Source organism: Procambarus clarkii, chromosome 71 (genome assembly GCF_040958095.1).
Source record: "Procambarus clarkii isolate CNS0578487 chromosome 71, FALCON_Pclarkii_2.0, whole genome shotgun sequence".
Taxonomy (NCBI): domain Eukaryota; kingdom Metazoa; phylum Arthropoda; class Malacostraca; order Decapoda; family Cambaridae; genus Procambarus; species Procambarus clarkii.
In genome coordinates, this window is record NC_091220.1 from 11911159 (window position 1) to 11927977 (window position 16819).

The 16819-nt window shown below is 42.7% G+C and overlaps 1 protein-coding gene across 1 annotated transcript in view; it reads right to left on the reverse strand.

Annotated features, from left to right (window-relative positions):
* LOC123745535 (hemocytin) overlaps window positions 1-16819 on the reverse strand; it is a 316051-nt gene that overhangs the window by 126414 nt on the left and 172818 nt on the right. The window contains exons 50-52 of the mRNA XM_045726144.2: window positions 14991-15110; window positions 9500-9647; window positions 4531-4625 (exon numbers count right to left, since the gene is read on the reverse strand). Coding sequence (XP_045582100.2) covers window positions 4531-4625; window positions 9500-9647; window positions 14991-15110 — 363 coding nt within the window. The remainder of the gene's footprint in view (window positions 1-4530; window positions 4626-9499; window positions 9648-14990; window positions 15111-16819) is intronic.

Sequence of the window (16819 nt, forward strand, 5' to 3'; positions counted from 1 at the left end):
GGTACCAAATAGTGAATAAAACAAAAAACCAGCGTTGAATGTAATGAAATGCCATTTTCTGGGTGAGCCCCGGAGAATCCCTGGAGCTTATTGGGCTTAGTATGTTATATTAGACCGGGACATTAGCTATGGAGTTTAGACCTACCAGGGACCAGTGCCAGAACCTGGCCCCTTCAGAGAGGTTTCAGGGAGCAATGGCCCTGGAAAACCCCCATGTGGTTGGGGTTTTCCTTATCTGCCATCGACCGGGGTCAGGCAGCCAGAAAGGTAGGCATAACAAAACAAACCCCACATGGTAAAAAACTAAAACAAAAAAGCGAACAGAGAGGTAGAAACTCTCTACAATCCCAAGGAAACAAGCAAACTAGCAGACATCACACTTTACTGCTGCGCCGATCGTCCGCGCAGCCCTCCCCGCCCCGAGAGGGGGAGGGGGGAGCCCCGGACCTACCGAGCCGGCTGACTAGCATCAGTTCGGAAGCTAAGCTTCAACTAACATGAAAAAACCGCCAACCAGTAGGAGGGAGGGTTTCCAGGGAGCCTCCGGGGCGCACCCAGATAATGGCGTTTCATTACATTCAACGCTGGTTTTCTGTGGGGAGCCCCTACGGCTCCCTGGAGCTTCATACCCAAAGAGAGGAAAGGAGAAAGGTGCTGACCCGGGAGGCGGCCGCCACAAACTCCGCAACGCGAAGCCGAGACAACAGGCTGCAACCTGCGACCCAAGGCAACAAGAACGCACAGGAGCAGACGCGCATAAAGAATGGGCGACCAAGAACCTGTGCGACCCTCAAATCCCAGCGCCCGAAATGAGCCCTAGACGTCACCAACACAGCAGCAAAAGCTGCAAACTTCTGAACAACACGGGCGCAAGGACAGACCGCAGGCTGGAAGACTTAAAAACGTAAGCTGAAAGAGAGCCCCGTTACCTAACGCCCCGTAACTCTGATGCTCTTATTGGTCGCCCAGATGGTATCACAGTGAATCCCTGGAAGAATGGCAAGCAGTTGGTATGGGACTACACGTGCGTATCAACCCTGGCTAACACCTACATTAACCTCAGTGTTGCACAACCAGGTGGCGCTGCCACCCACAGGGAAGCAGCCAAATCCCGTAAGTATAGAGAACTGGATCACCACTACAATTTTGTCCCCATTGCTTCTGAGACACTCGGCACCTGGGGTAAAAGTGCTACCAGTTTTTTGAAGGAACTGGGTTCTAGGCTCATTGAAACAACAAGGGACCCAAGAGCTGCAAGCTTTCTTTTCCAGCGCCTCAGTGTGGCGATACAGAGGGGAAATGCGCACTGCATCCAGGGTTCCTGCCCGCCATCTGAGGAGCTGGAGGAACTTGACAACCTATGATAACCATCTTTGTAACCCATATGTAACTCCTTTTTTGTAACAAAGTTCAAATAAAGTAAATATATATGTGTACATACAAAAGAATGGGGGTGGTAGGAGAAGATAATATTAGTGTTCAGTGAGAAACCACAAGGTCTCCTCTGAATACTTTTTATTTTCTTCTCCGAGGCTATGGGTCCCCACATTGGCACCAGAGGTGGTACCCTCACAAACATAAACATACATACATATACATATATATATATACATATATATATATATATATATATATATATATATATATATATATATATATATATATATATATTTGACCTCATACATAATGAAATGGGTAGCTTTATCATTTCACAAGAAAAAAATTAAAGAAAATATATTATTTCAGGAAAACTTGGCTTATTAGGCAAATCGGGCCATGCATAGTAGGCTGACAAGTGCGTTCTGGCTACTAGGTACGACATATATATATATATATATATATATAAAATAAAAATAAATAAAGAAAAGAAAAAGACAAGCCGCCGATCAGTGGCAGAGAGCACCATGCCGGCCAGATAAAGAAGGCACCAAGAAAGCACAAAAACTGCTCCAAAATGTCCACCTAGACAACGAAAACCCAAGGCCCCGGCATGACCATTTACAACACGTGCAAAGACCCAAAAAGAACAGCCTGTAAGCCAGGAAGACCCCAGAACCCCAGAAAGCAGAACCGGGTCTCACACAAGGTAACAATATCCCCTGAACCCACAAAGGGGGCCCAAGAGGAAGAAACCTCCAAAACGAAACCAAAGCACCCAAAGGAACCTGGAATTGAACCAAGGGGAGCCCAAACCACCACATTTGCCGCCGGAAATCAGAAAGGGCAAAGCACAGCACTCAGACAGAACCCCTGGGAAACGGTCAAAACAGATTGAAACCCAAGGGACAAGGTGTGGGAGCAGGCATAAACAGACAGGGACACTGAGCCCAAACCCCAAGGCCCAGACCCAAAACAGACAGAAAACACAAAAACAGATGTAAAAATCAACACCCAAGCATTCCCAGAGGAACAGAAGACGGGAAAAACACCCCAGAAAAAACAAGAAACTGCAACAGGAGGATAAAACCCCTTAAAAGAGGTGAAAACTCACCCACACACGCTCGCTTGCACACCCAGGCGCCGGTAAACAAACCACAGTGCCGCCGGTGGCCAAACGGGGAGTTATCCACAGAAAAGAAAATGGCCACCAACCAATGTGAGCCGTGACCGACGCAATAGAGTTGAAAACACGCCAGCAAATGTGGGAAGTAAGCAGACTAGAGGGACGAAAAACCCTGCCCCAAAGCAGAAGACCCAGGCAAGGGCAAACAGCCCCAGGAACTGCTAGCTGGGCATCCCCACAGGCCTGGGAACCCGCAACAGAGGCCCTGGGGCAGAACCGTCCTCCACGCCCTCTGCCCTTAAAGAAAAGGAAGAGTCCAGGGGAAAGGCAGCAAAGAAAGGTCCGCTGGTAAGACCCAGAAGCCTTGGCAGGAAGAACAGGCTCGAATACCTCCGTCCCCAACCCGAACAGGGACAGCCCCCGAAGCCGCCCGAGTCTCGGCACCAACTAAACCCTGTCCCGACCCTGAAACTGGCAGACGGTCAGGAACCGGGAACAGGGAGGGGAAAGGGGCAAACAGCACCTAACCAAAACGGGACGGCCCCGGAAGCATCCAGGTGGGAAACCAACCTAGCGCGTTGCAGCAATCTAAACCGACGCTTGCAATGCGGTTGACGCCAGTACTCTGAACAGAAAGGACACCAGGAGAGTACTGGAGAACAAGCAGAGAACACAATTCGCAGACTCCGGGTCAAGGTGTCAGTTACCCAACAGGCAGCATGACAGAGGTAAAAGTGGCGACTGTCACCCGGAGACAAGGGCACAGCAACCAACGAACTCGCACAAGATGGGTTGAAATCCGTAAGACACATCTAGTGGTCCACCGAGCCCCGACAGGGTTTTCCAGGGCTCGTAGGCTGACTGCTATGGGAAGCCCAGGCAAGGTGTTGCTAACCGGTTAAAACCCAAAACTAACAAGGGGTAGATGCAACACTGAAAACCCCTGCGACGTGTACAATCACGAGGACCTAGCATAGGGCCACCAAACACTACCAGTGGAACTACAGCAGCACATGAGGCAAACCCCCACCAGACAAATGAAAATAAAAACAAAAGAAAAACCCCACAAAAGTACACCGTCTCCAGAGGCAACAGGAACTGGTCGCCACGTAGGTAGGAGGTCGCGCAACATCTTGACGCTCTAACCAGCACAATACCTGTCCCTACCCAAGGCCAAACAAAGGCTCCAAGCCCCAGCTGGCCCCAAGGGTGAGGCAAATGCCAAGCAGCAAGAACCTCTATGGGAATGGTTCCCGAATGCCCCCAGGGAAGATAACCCTGTCACGCAGAGCGAAGGGTTATCTTAAGCACATGCAGCCCCGGTACTGATGAGGAACACCTGGCCACCGCACAACACAACACACGGCAGTGAACGCCACGAAGGCAAACACCACCTAGGAAACTGAGGCCAGAGAAGCATCTGTCCCAGTTGACATTAGCTTACGAACTGAAGTGCTAGGCAGTCGGCGTGGTGAGGTCCGGGTCCCCAACCCTCCCCCTCTCAGGGAGGGGACGGGAGGGCTGCATGGATGAGTGGTGCAGCAGTAGTGTGTTACGTTTGCTTGTTTGCTTGTTTCCTTAGGATTGTAGGGAGTTCTACCTCTCTGTTCAGTTTTTGTTGTTAGTTTCTTACCATGTGGGGGTTTGTTTTGTTATGCATACCTTTCTGGGTGCCTAACCCCAATCGATGGCAGATAAGGAAAAACCCCAACCACAAGAGGGTTTTCCAGGGCATTGCTCCCTGAAACCTCTTTAAAGGGGCCAGGTTCTGGCTCATGGTCCCTGGCAGGTCTGAACTCCTTAGCTAATGTCCCAGTCTAATATAACATACATTAACTCGATCAGCTCCAGGGAGCCGTAGGGGCACCCCTCAGAAACGTAAAATAAATCCTCATTTAACTTTAAATATTCAAATAAATAGATCTCTAATCTAAGAAGAGAGATGAACAAGCTGCAGCTTTCCATTCAATTTTACAAGCTTGTTTAACAAATGTTATTACTGTTAAAATTTCCTGTTTCATTCTCACCTTGCAGTCTTCAGTATTTTGTGACCGGAAGCATTCAAGGCCTAGCTTTCTGTTGCATGTCACTGTCTGTCCTGCTGCTTCTGGTGATTCATGGCCTGATGAAGATAACAAATTAGATAGATTTTAATTCATGTGAAATTAAGTCCTTGGTTAAGCAAAGTCCACTTAGCCAAAGGCGAGGGTGTGCCCATATGATCCCCTCATCTAGCTATATACTATAATCTAACTGATTGAAAGAGTCACATATTATGTTTATATGCACTTTTCTAACCCTCTGAGGGGGAAGCTGGCTCTATTTGCTCATGCTTGGTCCCATGACTCGGGTCATGTTGCATGGCATATGCTGTCGTTGGGCTGTAACAGTGGGACTGTTAATATAGAAAGACCATAGATTTGACATTAAAAGTTGGTAGTGTGTTGGTAGTGACCTGACTGGCAGGCTTGGGTCATCCCTCCCCCTAAGGGATTAGAGCCCATTGTAGACAGCAGCGCCACAGACATCCTGTGTCGAGTCATCAAACTTGGAGAATGATTCAGGTATTAAAGAATTAGTAGGAATAATCAATCGGGGTTAAGTACTTATGTTAAAATTAACCTCAATTGAGAATAAAGAATAAGTCTGTATGTTAACAAAGAAGCATTTGACGTCAGTAAGAATATGAATATTTTTTTTTTTTTTTTTTTTTTTTTTTGAGATATATACAAGAGTTGTTACATTCTTGTACATGTAAGAAATATGTAAGAAATATTTCGTACTTGGTAAATAAGTACCTTCTTTAGCTTACATGTTAATTCATGTGAATTAGTGAAATACAAGTGCTACTGAATATTGTAATTAGCCTGGCTCAAGTATCTAGATAATTCCCAATTGTTTTGGAATAATAAGTCACCTTTAGTGACGCCTACAGGATTTTTAGTAAGTAATCTTCTTCAAAGATTAATTTGGCAACTGAGCTAGGGCCAGCCTCACACGAGGTCAGTGGGGAGATCAGTCAGTGTGGTTTGAGACATCCTGGGAGGTCAACATCTCTCCAGAGGCATGGCTGAATAACTGGATTAGCTGTGGTATTTAAGGTAATTGTTCTGTCTGAGTTTATTAGTGTAGAGTCCACATTATTTGTGTAGTCATTGCCTCAGTTAGGAAGATATTCAGTTTAGGAAGTGTTCAGATAGGACGTATTAATTAATTTTTCATTATTTTCATTGCTAATCTTTGTTGAATAAATTTTGTTTAGAATTTATGGTGTTTAGTGGAATTTTCCCACCCAACCAGTTATTATACTTTCTGTTGATGGGCTCAAGACCCCATGCTTGGGACTAGCATCCTCTGCAAGACTGTAAGCAGTTATTTACTACCTCAGATAATCCCTTTGTACTTTGATTTAATTCCACACTTAATGTAAATCTTATCCCTCCTTTTCTGATAACTGGGGGATCCATTTTCGGGGTTTATGCCCGATTGACGGTATCCTGCTTCAACGTCAATTGGGAGAATTACTCAATGGGTAGAAGATATTAGGTGGAGGCGGCGTAAGTCAGAGCTTGCAGTGTAGCATCGAAAGGTACAGTATCCTCAAGCCGTGATATCTAAATGGTCAAACGTTTAGATCTTGAGGAGTTGCACTGACGGTTACACAGCAGAACTCTGGTTTCTGTATATCTTACTTAATAACAACCAGCATTTAAACAGTAAGTGAGGTTAAAGGCTGGTCCCCATTACAGGGCAGCCACTTTTCCTTAACATGGGTCAGGGTCGGATGGGGCAGGCCTTTTCTCCTTCCCTCCATTGAATCATCTTGCAGTGGGTGAGTCTGAGAGTGGCTGAAATGACCTCGTCTCTTAAGTGGGTTTCCCGCCTTTTTCCAGTCCTGAAATGGGCTTGTGCGGACCTCCAGTACAGTCTGGATTTGTCCTGTCTAAACCAGTTGATTCTTGCCTCTTTTCGGATGACTATGTTGTCCCAGGTATGTCTTATTTGTGAACCGGGCACTTGGATGATTTCCTTGGACCTCACGGACGCCTACTGGTACGTACCCATACACCTAAGGTTTCAGAGATTGGTTAGGTTTGTAGTGGGGCAACAGGCTTACCGTTTTTAAGACTAAATCTGGCAACATTGTTTTTACGCACCTGACTCAAATTGTAGTGACCCATCTTCTTGTGTTAGGTCTGAGGATTTTGGCCTACCTCGACAACTGGCAAGTTTGGGTTCTTAGCCGGTCTGGTTGTCAGCTAGCCAGGAATCTGGTTCTTTCCCAGCTTACCGGGTTCAGGTTCCTGGTGAACTGGAGGAAGTCCCAGTTGGTTCCATCCCACATTCAGACCTGATTGGGCTCATCTACTTAGTTCTCGGGGTTTACATCTCTGCTCCATTCATGTTTGCGGAATGCCCAAAATCTTGGTTGACGGACTGTCTCACTGTCACTGATTGAAGGCTTTTGGCTTTCTGATAAGGTTTCACTGATTGAGGGTCTTTGTTTTGTGCTTGTGAGGTTTCATTGGTTGATGGGCCTTGGCTTGTTGTTTTTGTTCATTGGCCAATTTTATGACCATTTCTTTGGTTGGCCTCAAATATTTTACAAGATTCCACCTTCTAGATTAACATAGTTGGATGAAAGTTGGACTTTATTTATTTATTTATTTATTTATTAAACTTTATGCCACTACTACCTTCGAATCATCAGGATTTTTTTAAGTGGACTCATTGTGGATTGATCCGATTTCTCTGGTTCCCTCTTCCAGAGCTAGTGTTTCCAAGGTTGTCCACATTACCATTAAGGCAAGCGCCTCTCAAGGATTAAGGCTAGCCAGTCTTTGGTCTACTCTTGTGCTCATGATATTCACAAGTATTCTGCCTTGTTTTTGGAAACATGTCTTGGGCCAATGTTCAGACATGGGGGTTTTGTAGGTCAAGCAGGTTCTTGGCCGCCAGGTATGTTGTAAACGTTCCAAGCCTCTGTGCTCTTGTGCTGCATTGGGCATCTGTCATGGCCTTCGGTCTTGATTACAAGTTTATACCAGTGGTGCTCCTGGCTCCCTGGTATATTTATCCTTCTCTGTGAGTAGTTAGCTTCAGGGAGCCAATGGAGCTCCCCACAGACATCCAGTGTTGACTGTCATGAAACACCAGTTTCTGGGTGAGCCCCGGAGGCTCCCAGACACCCTATCTCCCCGTGGTTGGTGGTGCGTTTCTCATTAAATTTAATAATTACCTAAGTAATGTATAATGAGATGAGTGCTTGTGTTTCTCTAAATGAGAAAATGTTTCTCATTTAGGGTCCCAGTAGAACAGTTGGGTTCATTCTCAACGCACAATCAAGAATCCCGGGTTTGAATCCCAGGTGGGACAGATATGGTTAGGAACATTTCCTTTCACCTAATGTTCCTGTTTACCTAGCAGTAAGTATGAACTCAGTTAGTGTGTTGTAGGGTTGGGCAGGGGTAGTAATTCGACCTTGTGAGGGAACTCAATATAACCCTAACATGTATGAATACACTCTGGCCTCCTGTCCCCCGACACGACAAATTATTATTATTACTGTATTATTATTATTATTATTATTATTATTAAAGAACTGAAGCCGGTCGGGCTTCCCCCTCCCCACAACAAGAGGCAAGGTGGAGTTAATTAACGAGGGGCTAGTTTCATAATTAGCTAGTTTCAAAACAAAACAAAACCCTCAATATCTCAGCCTCATCCCTCAGTTACCACCACCATACTCACCTACAGATTCAACATCATATGTGGAGAAATATGAGGACATTTGGCGAGTACCCATATTTATTGTTGCTGTATTACCAGTATTCTGTGGTGTTTTGTTTGAAGTAAAACAATACTTCAGTTAATATCGTAAAACAATAATGAATTGTTACGTACTTTTGTACATAAAATTATAATTTTTTGTGTCTGAGGGGATGGGAGGAATATTCATCTACTTATCCAAATACAACTACATATCCAATCGTAATTGATGGTTGGAAGGGAGAATGTTGAGTGTACTGAAATTTAAAACAGAAACTTCAGCTTACCTTTTAGTTCATCTTCTTGATTTATGTTGCATACAGTACTGTCTCTTCAAATCAACAATTATTGAAAATTCACGTAACCTAATTTAACACAGCACTAAAAAAAACTGTACAGTACATGAGTGTGGCAAGGACACGAACGTGGCAAGGACACGAGCGTGGCAAGGACACGAGCGTGGCACGGACACGAGCGTGGCACGGACACGAGCGTGGCAAGGACACGAGCGTGGCAAGGACACGAGCGTGGCAAGGACACGAGCGTGGCAAGGACACGAGCGTGGCAAGGACACGAGCGTGGCAAGGACACGAGCGTGGCAAGGACACGAGCGTGGCAAGGACATGAGCGTGGCAAGGACACGAGCTTGTGCAGCAGTTGTATGGTGCTCATATCTCAAGAAGCACATCAATAAACTGGAAAAGATGCTACAAAATGGCTTCCAGAACCAAAAAAGAAGAGTTATGAGGAGAGACCAGAGGTGTTAAATATGCTAGAGCTAGAAGATAGGAGAAAAAGAGGTGATATGATTACCACTCACAAAATAATAACAGGAATTGACTAAATTGGCAGAGGAATTCCTGAACCAGCAACTTCAAGAAAGAGAGGACACAGATTCAAGCTAAGGAAACAAAGGTGCCAAAATAAAATTAGAAAGTTTTCTTTTGCAAAAAGAGTGGTAGATGGTTAGGAAAAAGTTAAGTGAGAAGGTGGTGGAGGCCAAAATTATCAGTACTTTCAAAGTTATACGACAAAGAGTACTGGGAAGACGGGACACCACGAGCGTAGTTCTCATCCTATAACTACACATAAGTACTTACCAAAAAGAAATTTAAAAGGAATTATAGCCAAAAATTAAAAGCAATTATAAACCAAAATTTATGCAAAACATAAAATATATAAGGAGTATATATGAATAATCACACAAATTTTAGGAGCAATACTCACTTTCTGTCACTCTACACTCAATTTTTCGTGGTCTGGCGCACAACTCTGGATATTTTATGCGTAGGTCAGAGAGAAGCTCCATCTCATTACCAGAACTGGGGGTTGACTCACTGATCCAAGAGCTCCATTTATTACACTCAAATATTGGCTGTTGAATCAAATTTACAGTAAAAATATAAAATGCCAATTACAAATGAAATATAATTATAAATGTTATTATTTAAATTTAAGTGAAATATGGCAAGGACTGATAAGACAAAAGAGAAAAATGAAATACAAATTAATCCTTTATAAACACCATTTGATAAAGACACCTTTATTTCCAGATCATTTAGCATTAAGTTTACCTTTTAATACCTATAACAAATTATAACTGCAGTATTCTAAGTTTTGTCTGAAACTCTTTGAATATTAGTGGCTTTATTTAATATGCAACACCTGGGCCTTCAAATATGCTTCTATATTATTTTCTTATGTATGCATATTTTGTGAATATTTAAATTATTAATATTAAAGGCATTAACAAATATATTTCCTTACAGAATTGCAAAATGTTTATTGTAAGAAAAAACGATGCTGAATGTAATGAAACGGCTCTTTCTGGGTGAACCTCGGAGGCTCCCTGAAGTTATCTATACTTGTTAAGTGCCACACTACTTGGAGTCATCAGTCGCAGAGTTCTTGTATTCCTACTGAGACTGCGAGCCAGAACCTGGCCCTCTCACAGAGTCACAGGTAGCAATGGCCTATGAACACTTTACATGTAAAGTACAGTATATCATACTTGCCATCGACTAGGGAAGGCACTCAGAAAGGTAGGCAAATCAAAACAAAGTACTGTCTGGGTGAAAATGCGACCTACGTCATCAAAATATCACAAGAACTCCCCAACAAAGAAAACAATCAAAACTTCATCCAACTAACCCCTGCTTGTTAGCTACACCCCCTCGTTAGGAGGGGGGAGCCGGCCCGGGTGAATCGGGCCACCACCAGCCAGTTTCTTCCATGATAAAGGCCACTGACCGAAGGGAGGGAGGCTGTCAGGAAGTCTGACAGCCTCTCTGAACCACCCCAAACTCAATCTGAAGCGGCTTTACCAGTGCCACATGATAAACAGTGAAGTGGCCAAAGCAGGGTTAAACAGAATCCAAGAGCTCCACTCGGAATCCCACAGCCCCAAGAACTGTCGACAGGGGCATCATGGCAGAACCCTTATCCATGCCCACCACTTGAGAGAATAAGGGGAAGCCCAGGGGAAAGGCTTCAAAGAAGGGAGTCAGCTGGGAAGATTCAGAAGCCATAGCGGGAAGGAGAGGCTCAATTACCTTCATGCCCACATCGAAAGGGGTAGCCCCTGGAGCTACCCGAGCCTCGTCTCGAGCTAAACCCCTGCCTTGACTCCGAAACCCTTAGATGCTTGGGAGCCAGATGCAGGGGGAAGGAAGAGATGGGTAAATGAGACCAAATGGAAAAGGAAAGGTAGGTTTGGATGGAATCAAGGTCGAATTAACCAACACCTCCAAATTTGAGTCCTTAAAACTCAAACAGGGCAGCTCTGGAGCAACCAACCGGGCATACAACCAAGAGCGTTGAAGGACCAAAAACCAGTGATGCAAAGCCCTCACTGCTTGAAAGTTCTGAATGTCCAGAGGAAAATGAGGGATCCTGAACACATGGGGAGAACAAGTCCCCACATGACTTCAGGTCATAAGTGTTCCCAACCCAACAGCCAGCATGGCAGAGGCAGAAAGGATGATTGCCACTCCGAGACAGGGGCAACGGCCAACCCTCAAAGTCACACAAGGTGAGAGCAGGCTTGGAAGAGGTATCCATAGTACAACCGAGCCTGCAGAGGTTTGCCAGAGTCTGTAGGATGAATGAGTTGCCGGCATGGGGGTCTGGGGCTCCACACGAGGGTTTCTCTAGGCCATTGCTCTTCGTGTCTCTCCTGAGAGGACCAGGTTCTGGCTCGTGGTCCCCGGTAGGCCCACAGAACTCCATACACATGACTGATGCCAAAGGCTGACATTAGCATATCAGCCTGGATAGCTCCAGGAAGCTGAAGGGGCTCCACCCAGAAATGTCATCAATATAGCATAAGTATAGGATGATATCCTGCTGTCTGATACTTCTTTATGTTTTGAACACTGTGAGTGCAATTATATCTGCTATGGCCACACTACTATAGCTGTCCCCTTTATCTGCCGATAAGTCTTTCCATCAAACATCAGGATAGTGTCTCTCATGATGTGTAGGATGGCTTCTTCAGGTAGCTGCTTCGTAGGGGGTCTCCATACCCCCGCTTGTCTCAATACATCCCGTATTTTTATACTTGTTCCTATAAAAAAAATTCTGCAACTCGCCCTGCAGAATGCTTGGGTACAGGGAGACTGCATCTAGAGAAAACAGAATTGCACCCACTAGTATGGGGTCTTGCAACATCTATATCTTGTTTAGGAAGTCTGTTGTGTCACGTAGCCTTCCTGGTAGTAACTGCAGGACCGGGATGAGGAGGGCAGAACAAATATAATCTATGGGCCTCATTGGGGCCCCCTGCAACTGCTCAAAATTGGCCTCCCATGCCAGGTGTTTTTAGGGGAGAGGACGTGCTTATGAATCTTGGGTTGAATATATATTAATTGAATCTTGGGGGCAAAGGCAATGAATTTGTCCCATGCCATTGCACAAAAGAGGCCGCCACTACCTCCAGAAGCTGGATCATTGTTCCTGATTGGTTTATAGGCGTGTATATTTTCAAGTTGTCTCAACATTTCCTTTCTATAGTTTTCTGTTTTCCACACCACAAGAGCACCCCCCCCCCCTTATCTGCTTGCTTTATTACTATATCTGGTCTTCTTTTCAAAGTCACTAACGCCTATCGTTCACGCTTCAGTAAGTTACATCTTTTGCTATTTCTCACTTTATTTTTAGAGGCATGTCCTCACTTCATCGATTTTATCTGATAATCCTGTCACTTTCACAATGGGTTCACTTCCACTTTGGGATTCAAATACCTGTATGACAAAGAGTGTATTCAAAGTCCTTTCTCTCACATTCACATGGGAGCCTTCAGTTAGTTCTCTTAACACTTTTTCCCATGCCACACTGATACCTCTTTCGAGTTCATCACAAGTTTGATCAATTGTTCGTAGCCTTTTGTCCAGAGCCAGTAGTCCTACCACAAAGGATAATCCTTGTCTGAGTAGAGTCTTCTCCATAGGTATCAGTTTGATCTCCAAGATAACCGTTTTCTTTAGTTGCCCTTCCATAGTCCATCGTTCCTCCCGTTGAACCTATTGAATCTGCCTCTATAGTACTGTTCGCTGCCATAGTACTGTGGATGCCTGCCACGATTTAAGTAGTTGTTGTTGCTGTTGTTATTGTGGACTAAGTTACCGTAGTCTTGCCTGCAGTCGTAATTGATGATGATGATGTTATTGCCACCATATCTGTTGCTGCTGTAATCCCGCCTGTTGTGCTACCCATGGTCTCTTCTGTTGCTTTCTCCATCTCCTATTCTGTCTGGTAAAAGTCTCTCTCTTGGGCTTGATTGTTTTAATTGTTTTCTTTGTGGGGGAGTGTTCTTTTGATATTAAATAAAATAAATATAAATAAATATGTTTATTCAGGTAAGGTACATACATACAAGTGATGTTACATTAATGGATTGATATATAGATAGAGCTAGTACATACAATGCCTAAAGCCACTATTACGCAATGCGTTTCGGGCAAGAAAAACATTAATATCTAGAACTTAATACTAATTGAGCATAAAGAATAAAAAGTGTTGAAAACAAATACAAATAAAGATAAAAAAAAGGGGGAACATGACTGAAAAAGCAGCACAAATACAATAGGTTGACAAACAGTGTTGATTAAAAAAAATAATAATAAAAAAATAATAATAAAAAAATAACAGACATGGGTTGACAATAAAGGAGTGAGGTGGGTTACAGGGAATTTATTAGGTAGTGTTTAGTTTTTATCTTAAACTGGTTGAGAGAGGTACAGTCTTTAACATGGTTGGGAAGGTCATTCCACATTCTGGGTCCCTTGATTTGTAGAGCATTTCTAGTTTGATTAAGTCGTACTCTAGGAATATCAAAACTGTATTTATTCCTGGTGTGGTGCTCATGGGTTCTGTTACAACCTTCAATGAAGCTTTTGAGGTCAGGATTGGCATTACAGTTCAGCGTTTTATATATGTATAATACACAAGAGAGAATGTGCAGTGACTTAATATCTAACATATTCAGAGATTTGAGTAAGGGTACCGAGTGATGTCTGGGGCCAGAGTTGGATATTGTCCTAATAGCAGCTTTGTGTTGGGTAATAAGAGGACGTAAATGATTTTGGGTAGTAGAACCCCAAGCACAAATACCATAGTTGAGGTATGGATAGATGAGGGAGTAATAGAGAGTAACCAGGGCAGGGCGGGGTACATAATATCTGATCTTAGAAAGAATGCCAACAGTTTTTGAAACTTTTTTTGATATATTTAGAATGTGACCCTGGAAATTCAGCTTGTGGTCGATGAGAACGCCAAGGAATTTGCCATCTAATTTGTTACAAATTTGGGTATTGTTTATTTTGAGATTTATCTGATTAGAGGATTTATTGCCAAACAGAATATAAAACGTTTTGTCAATGTTAAGGGTGAGTTTGTTGGCAGTTAGCCAAAGATGGACTTTCTCTAGCTCAGTATTTACTGTGGCATTTAGAGCAAGGGGGTCAGGACTGGAGTAAATGAAGGTTGTGTCGTCAGCAAATAGAATTGGTTTGAGGTGTTGGGAGGCATTTGGAAGGTCATTAATGTAGATGAGAAAGAGGAGAGGGCCAAGTATGCTGCCCTGAGGAACACCAATGTTGATGGGTAGGGTGGGAGAAATTGTATTATTCACAGAAACATACTGGAGCCTGTCAGTAAGATAAGATTTGAGGTATTGCAGGGAGTGTCCTCTGACTCCATAATGATGTAATTTAAGAAGAAGGTTTTGATGGTTGACAGTGTCAAAAGCCTTACGCAGGTCCACAAATAACCCAACAGGAAACTCCTTTTTATCAAGAGCTGCGTGAATTAAGTTAATCATACTAATAAGTGCATCGTTAGTGCTTTTTTTGGGTATATATTGTGATTGTGCTTTTTTTGGGTATATATTGTGATTGTACAGGTCGCATTTTCAACTAGGCAGTAATCTGTTTTGATTCACCTACTTTTCTTAGTGCCTTTCCTGGTCGATGGCAAGATGACATACTTTAAATGTAAAGTGTTCATGAGCAGTTGCTCCCTGTGCCTCTGTGAAGGGGGCCCGGGTTCTGGTTCGTGGTCCTCGGTAGGCATACAAGAATTCTGCGATTGATGACTCCAAGTAGTGTGGCACTTAATCAGTAAGCTAGCTTGAGGTTCAAGCTTACTTAATCAGTAAGCCTGAATCAGAAAACTGATTCAGATATTTGCATAATTCCATAAATATAGCTCTATGGCTTACCTTGCCAGTAACCTGTGCTGAAATAGGAGTTGTGGAGATGCAGCTGGATGAGTCACATCTCAGGAAGTTATTAACACACTGACACATCTCACAATCGGCTACAAGGAAGGCTTGTCCTGGCTGAATATTGAAAATTATCACACATTAGAAAATAGAACTACAAACTTCACAGACATAATTTTGATATAAGTAACCTATTTATTACATTAGAAGCAATAACACTTTGGTTTGCTGGCATGATAAAAACTTATATAACTTATGTCAAGATTTTTTAGTAATAATGATGCTTGAAAAGTTTTACAGTATCTTGATACTATACTGCATGAGATTATATAAAAGATATAGAAAAGTAAACATATGATATACTATTTTTAAAACTGAAATACAGAGTAATATTTTATTACTCATTGTTAGTTTGGCAAAATATTTAAATTAATTTCATTGATACACAATAGGCATTACATAAGTTTGTGTTTATTTGTGCCTAACTGTGCCTATAGGAGATGAGGTTTGCTCTTGGGCCCGTGCCTCTAAGTTATCAGAGACATTATGCTTATAAAGCTGTGAAAGGAAGTGGCTTCCTCCACCTCCCTCCATCTTTGTCTGTGGTACATTATAATTATATATATGCAGATGTCATACATTAATAAATGGCATTAACCTCACATGTTTTAATTTTTCTGAATCAAGTAGAAAACCTACAATAAAGTGTGTTTCTTCATGCAGTGTTCAATAATTCCACACAACTTTAACTTGTTTATCTAAAAGAACATTACTGTTCAGTTCCTAAGGTGACTGTGTGCCTCTGTAACCCTTCCATCACTGCCCACAGCATGAATATGGATACTGTATGTGACTTATAATTAACAAACTGAACTAAAATAGCCAATGATCAATGCATTTCGGTCTAATGAACAAATTTTATACACTACTGCTTTTCAACTGTATATATAATTTCCACATTTTAAATTCTGAGAAAGATAGTTACCTTGCTCAGAACCATTATAATGCACATAAGAAATTTGTGACAATTAACATCAATTAGGATAAAAACTACACAAATTGAAAAATACATCACAAGAATGACAACAGTGTATTTACATACAGAATTAACTTTTGAAATAAGCATACCAACTTAAGATTTTCGACCAGTGGTGCGCATAACATCCAAAGATGTTTCAGATGTTGAAACAGTCTCCGTGGCGCAGTGGTAAGACACTAGCCCCGCTTCACAAGTGATTTGGCCTAGATTCGTATCCTGGTTGACTAGGTGCCAATCTTTAACTTTGCTCACCGTACGTGAATTAACGTGTCAATCCTTTGCTCACCCAGCAGTGAATGGATACCTGGTTGTTAAACAATTTGGGACTTCGGATTCCAGGGAAAATTATGAGTAAGGACCTGCCCAAAATGCTATACATGTTATTGACTTTACAAGAATGTAAGAACTCTTGTGAATATAAATAAATAAAAAGATACAGTGCAACTTTAATTCATCAAACTATATGGGACCAATGCTAATTCGCTGGAGTGTGGTATTCGTAGTAACTGGAGATGCCTTCAGGAGGAATTTACATGTTGATTTTTTTGTTTTTTAAAGACAAGAAATATACATTCCTATGCCCGTTTCTTTCTCCTAATATTTCATTCTACAAAAATGTTAAAAAACGTGATTAGAACCATAGTAAGAATTACCATTAATACCCACATATTTCCCATACTCTATATATGCTAATTTCACCGAGCAAAATTTTAATTTCAACTTGTTATGTTATGGACAACAACCAAAAGATTTCACCATATCTAGCCTATTTTCCCATGCCACATCC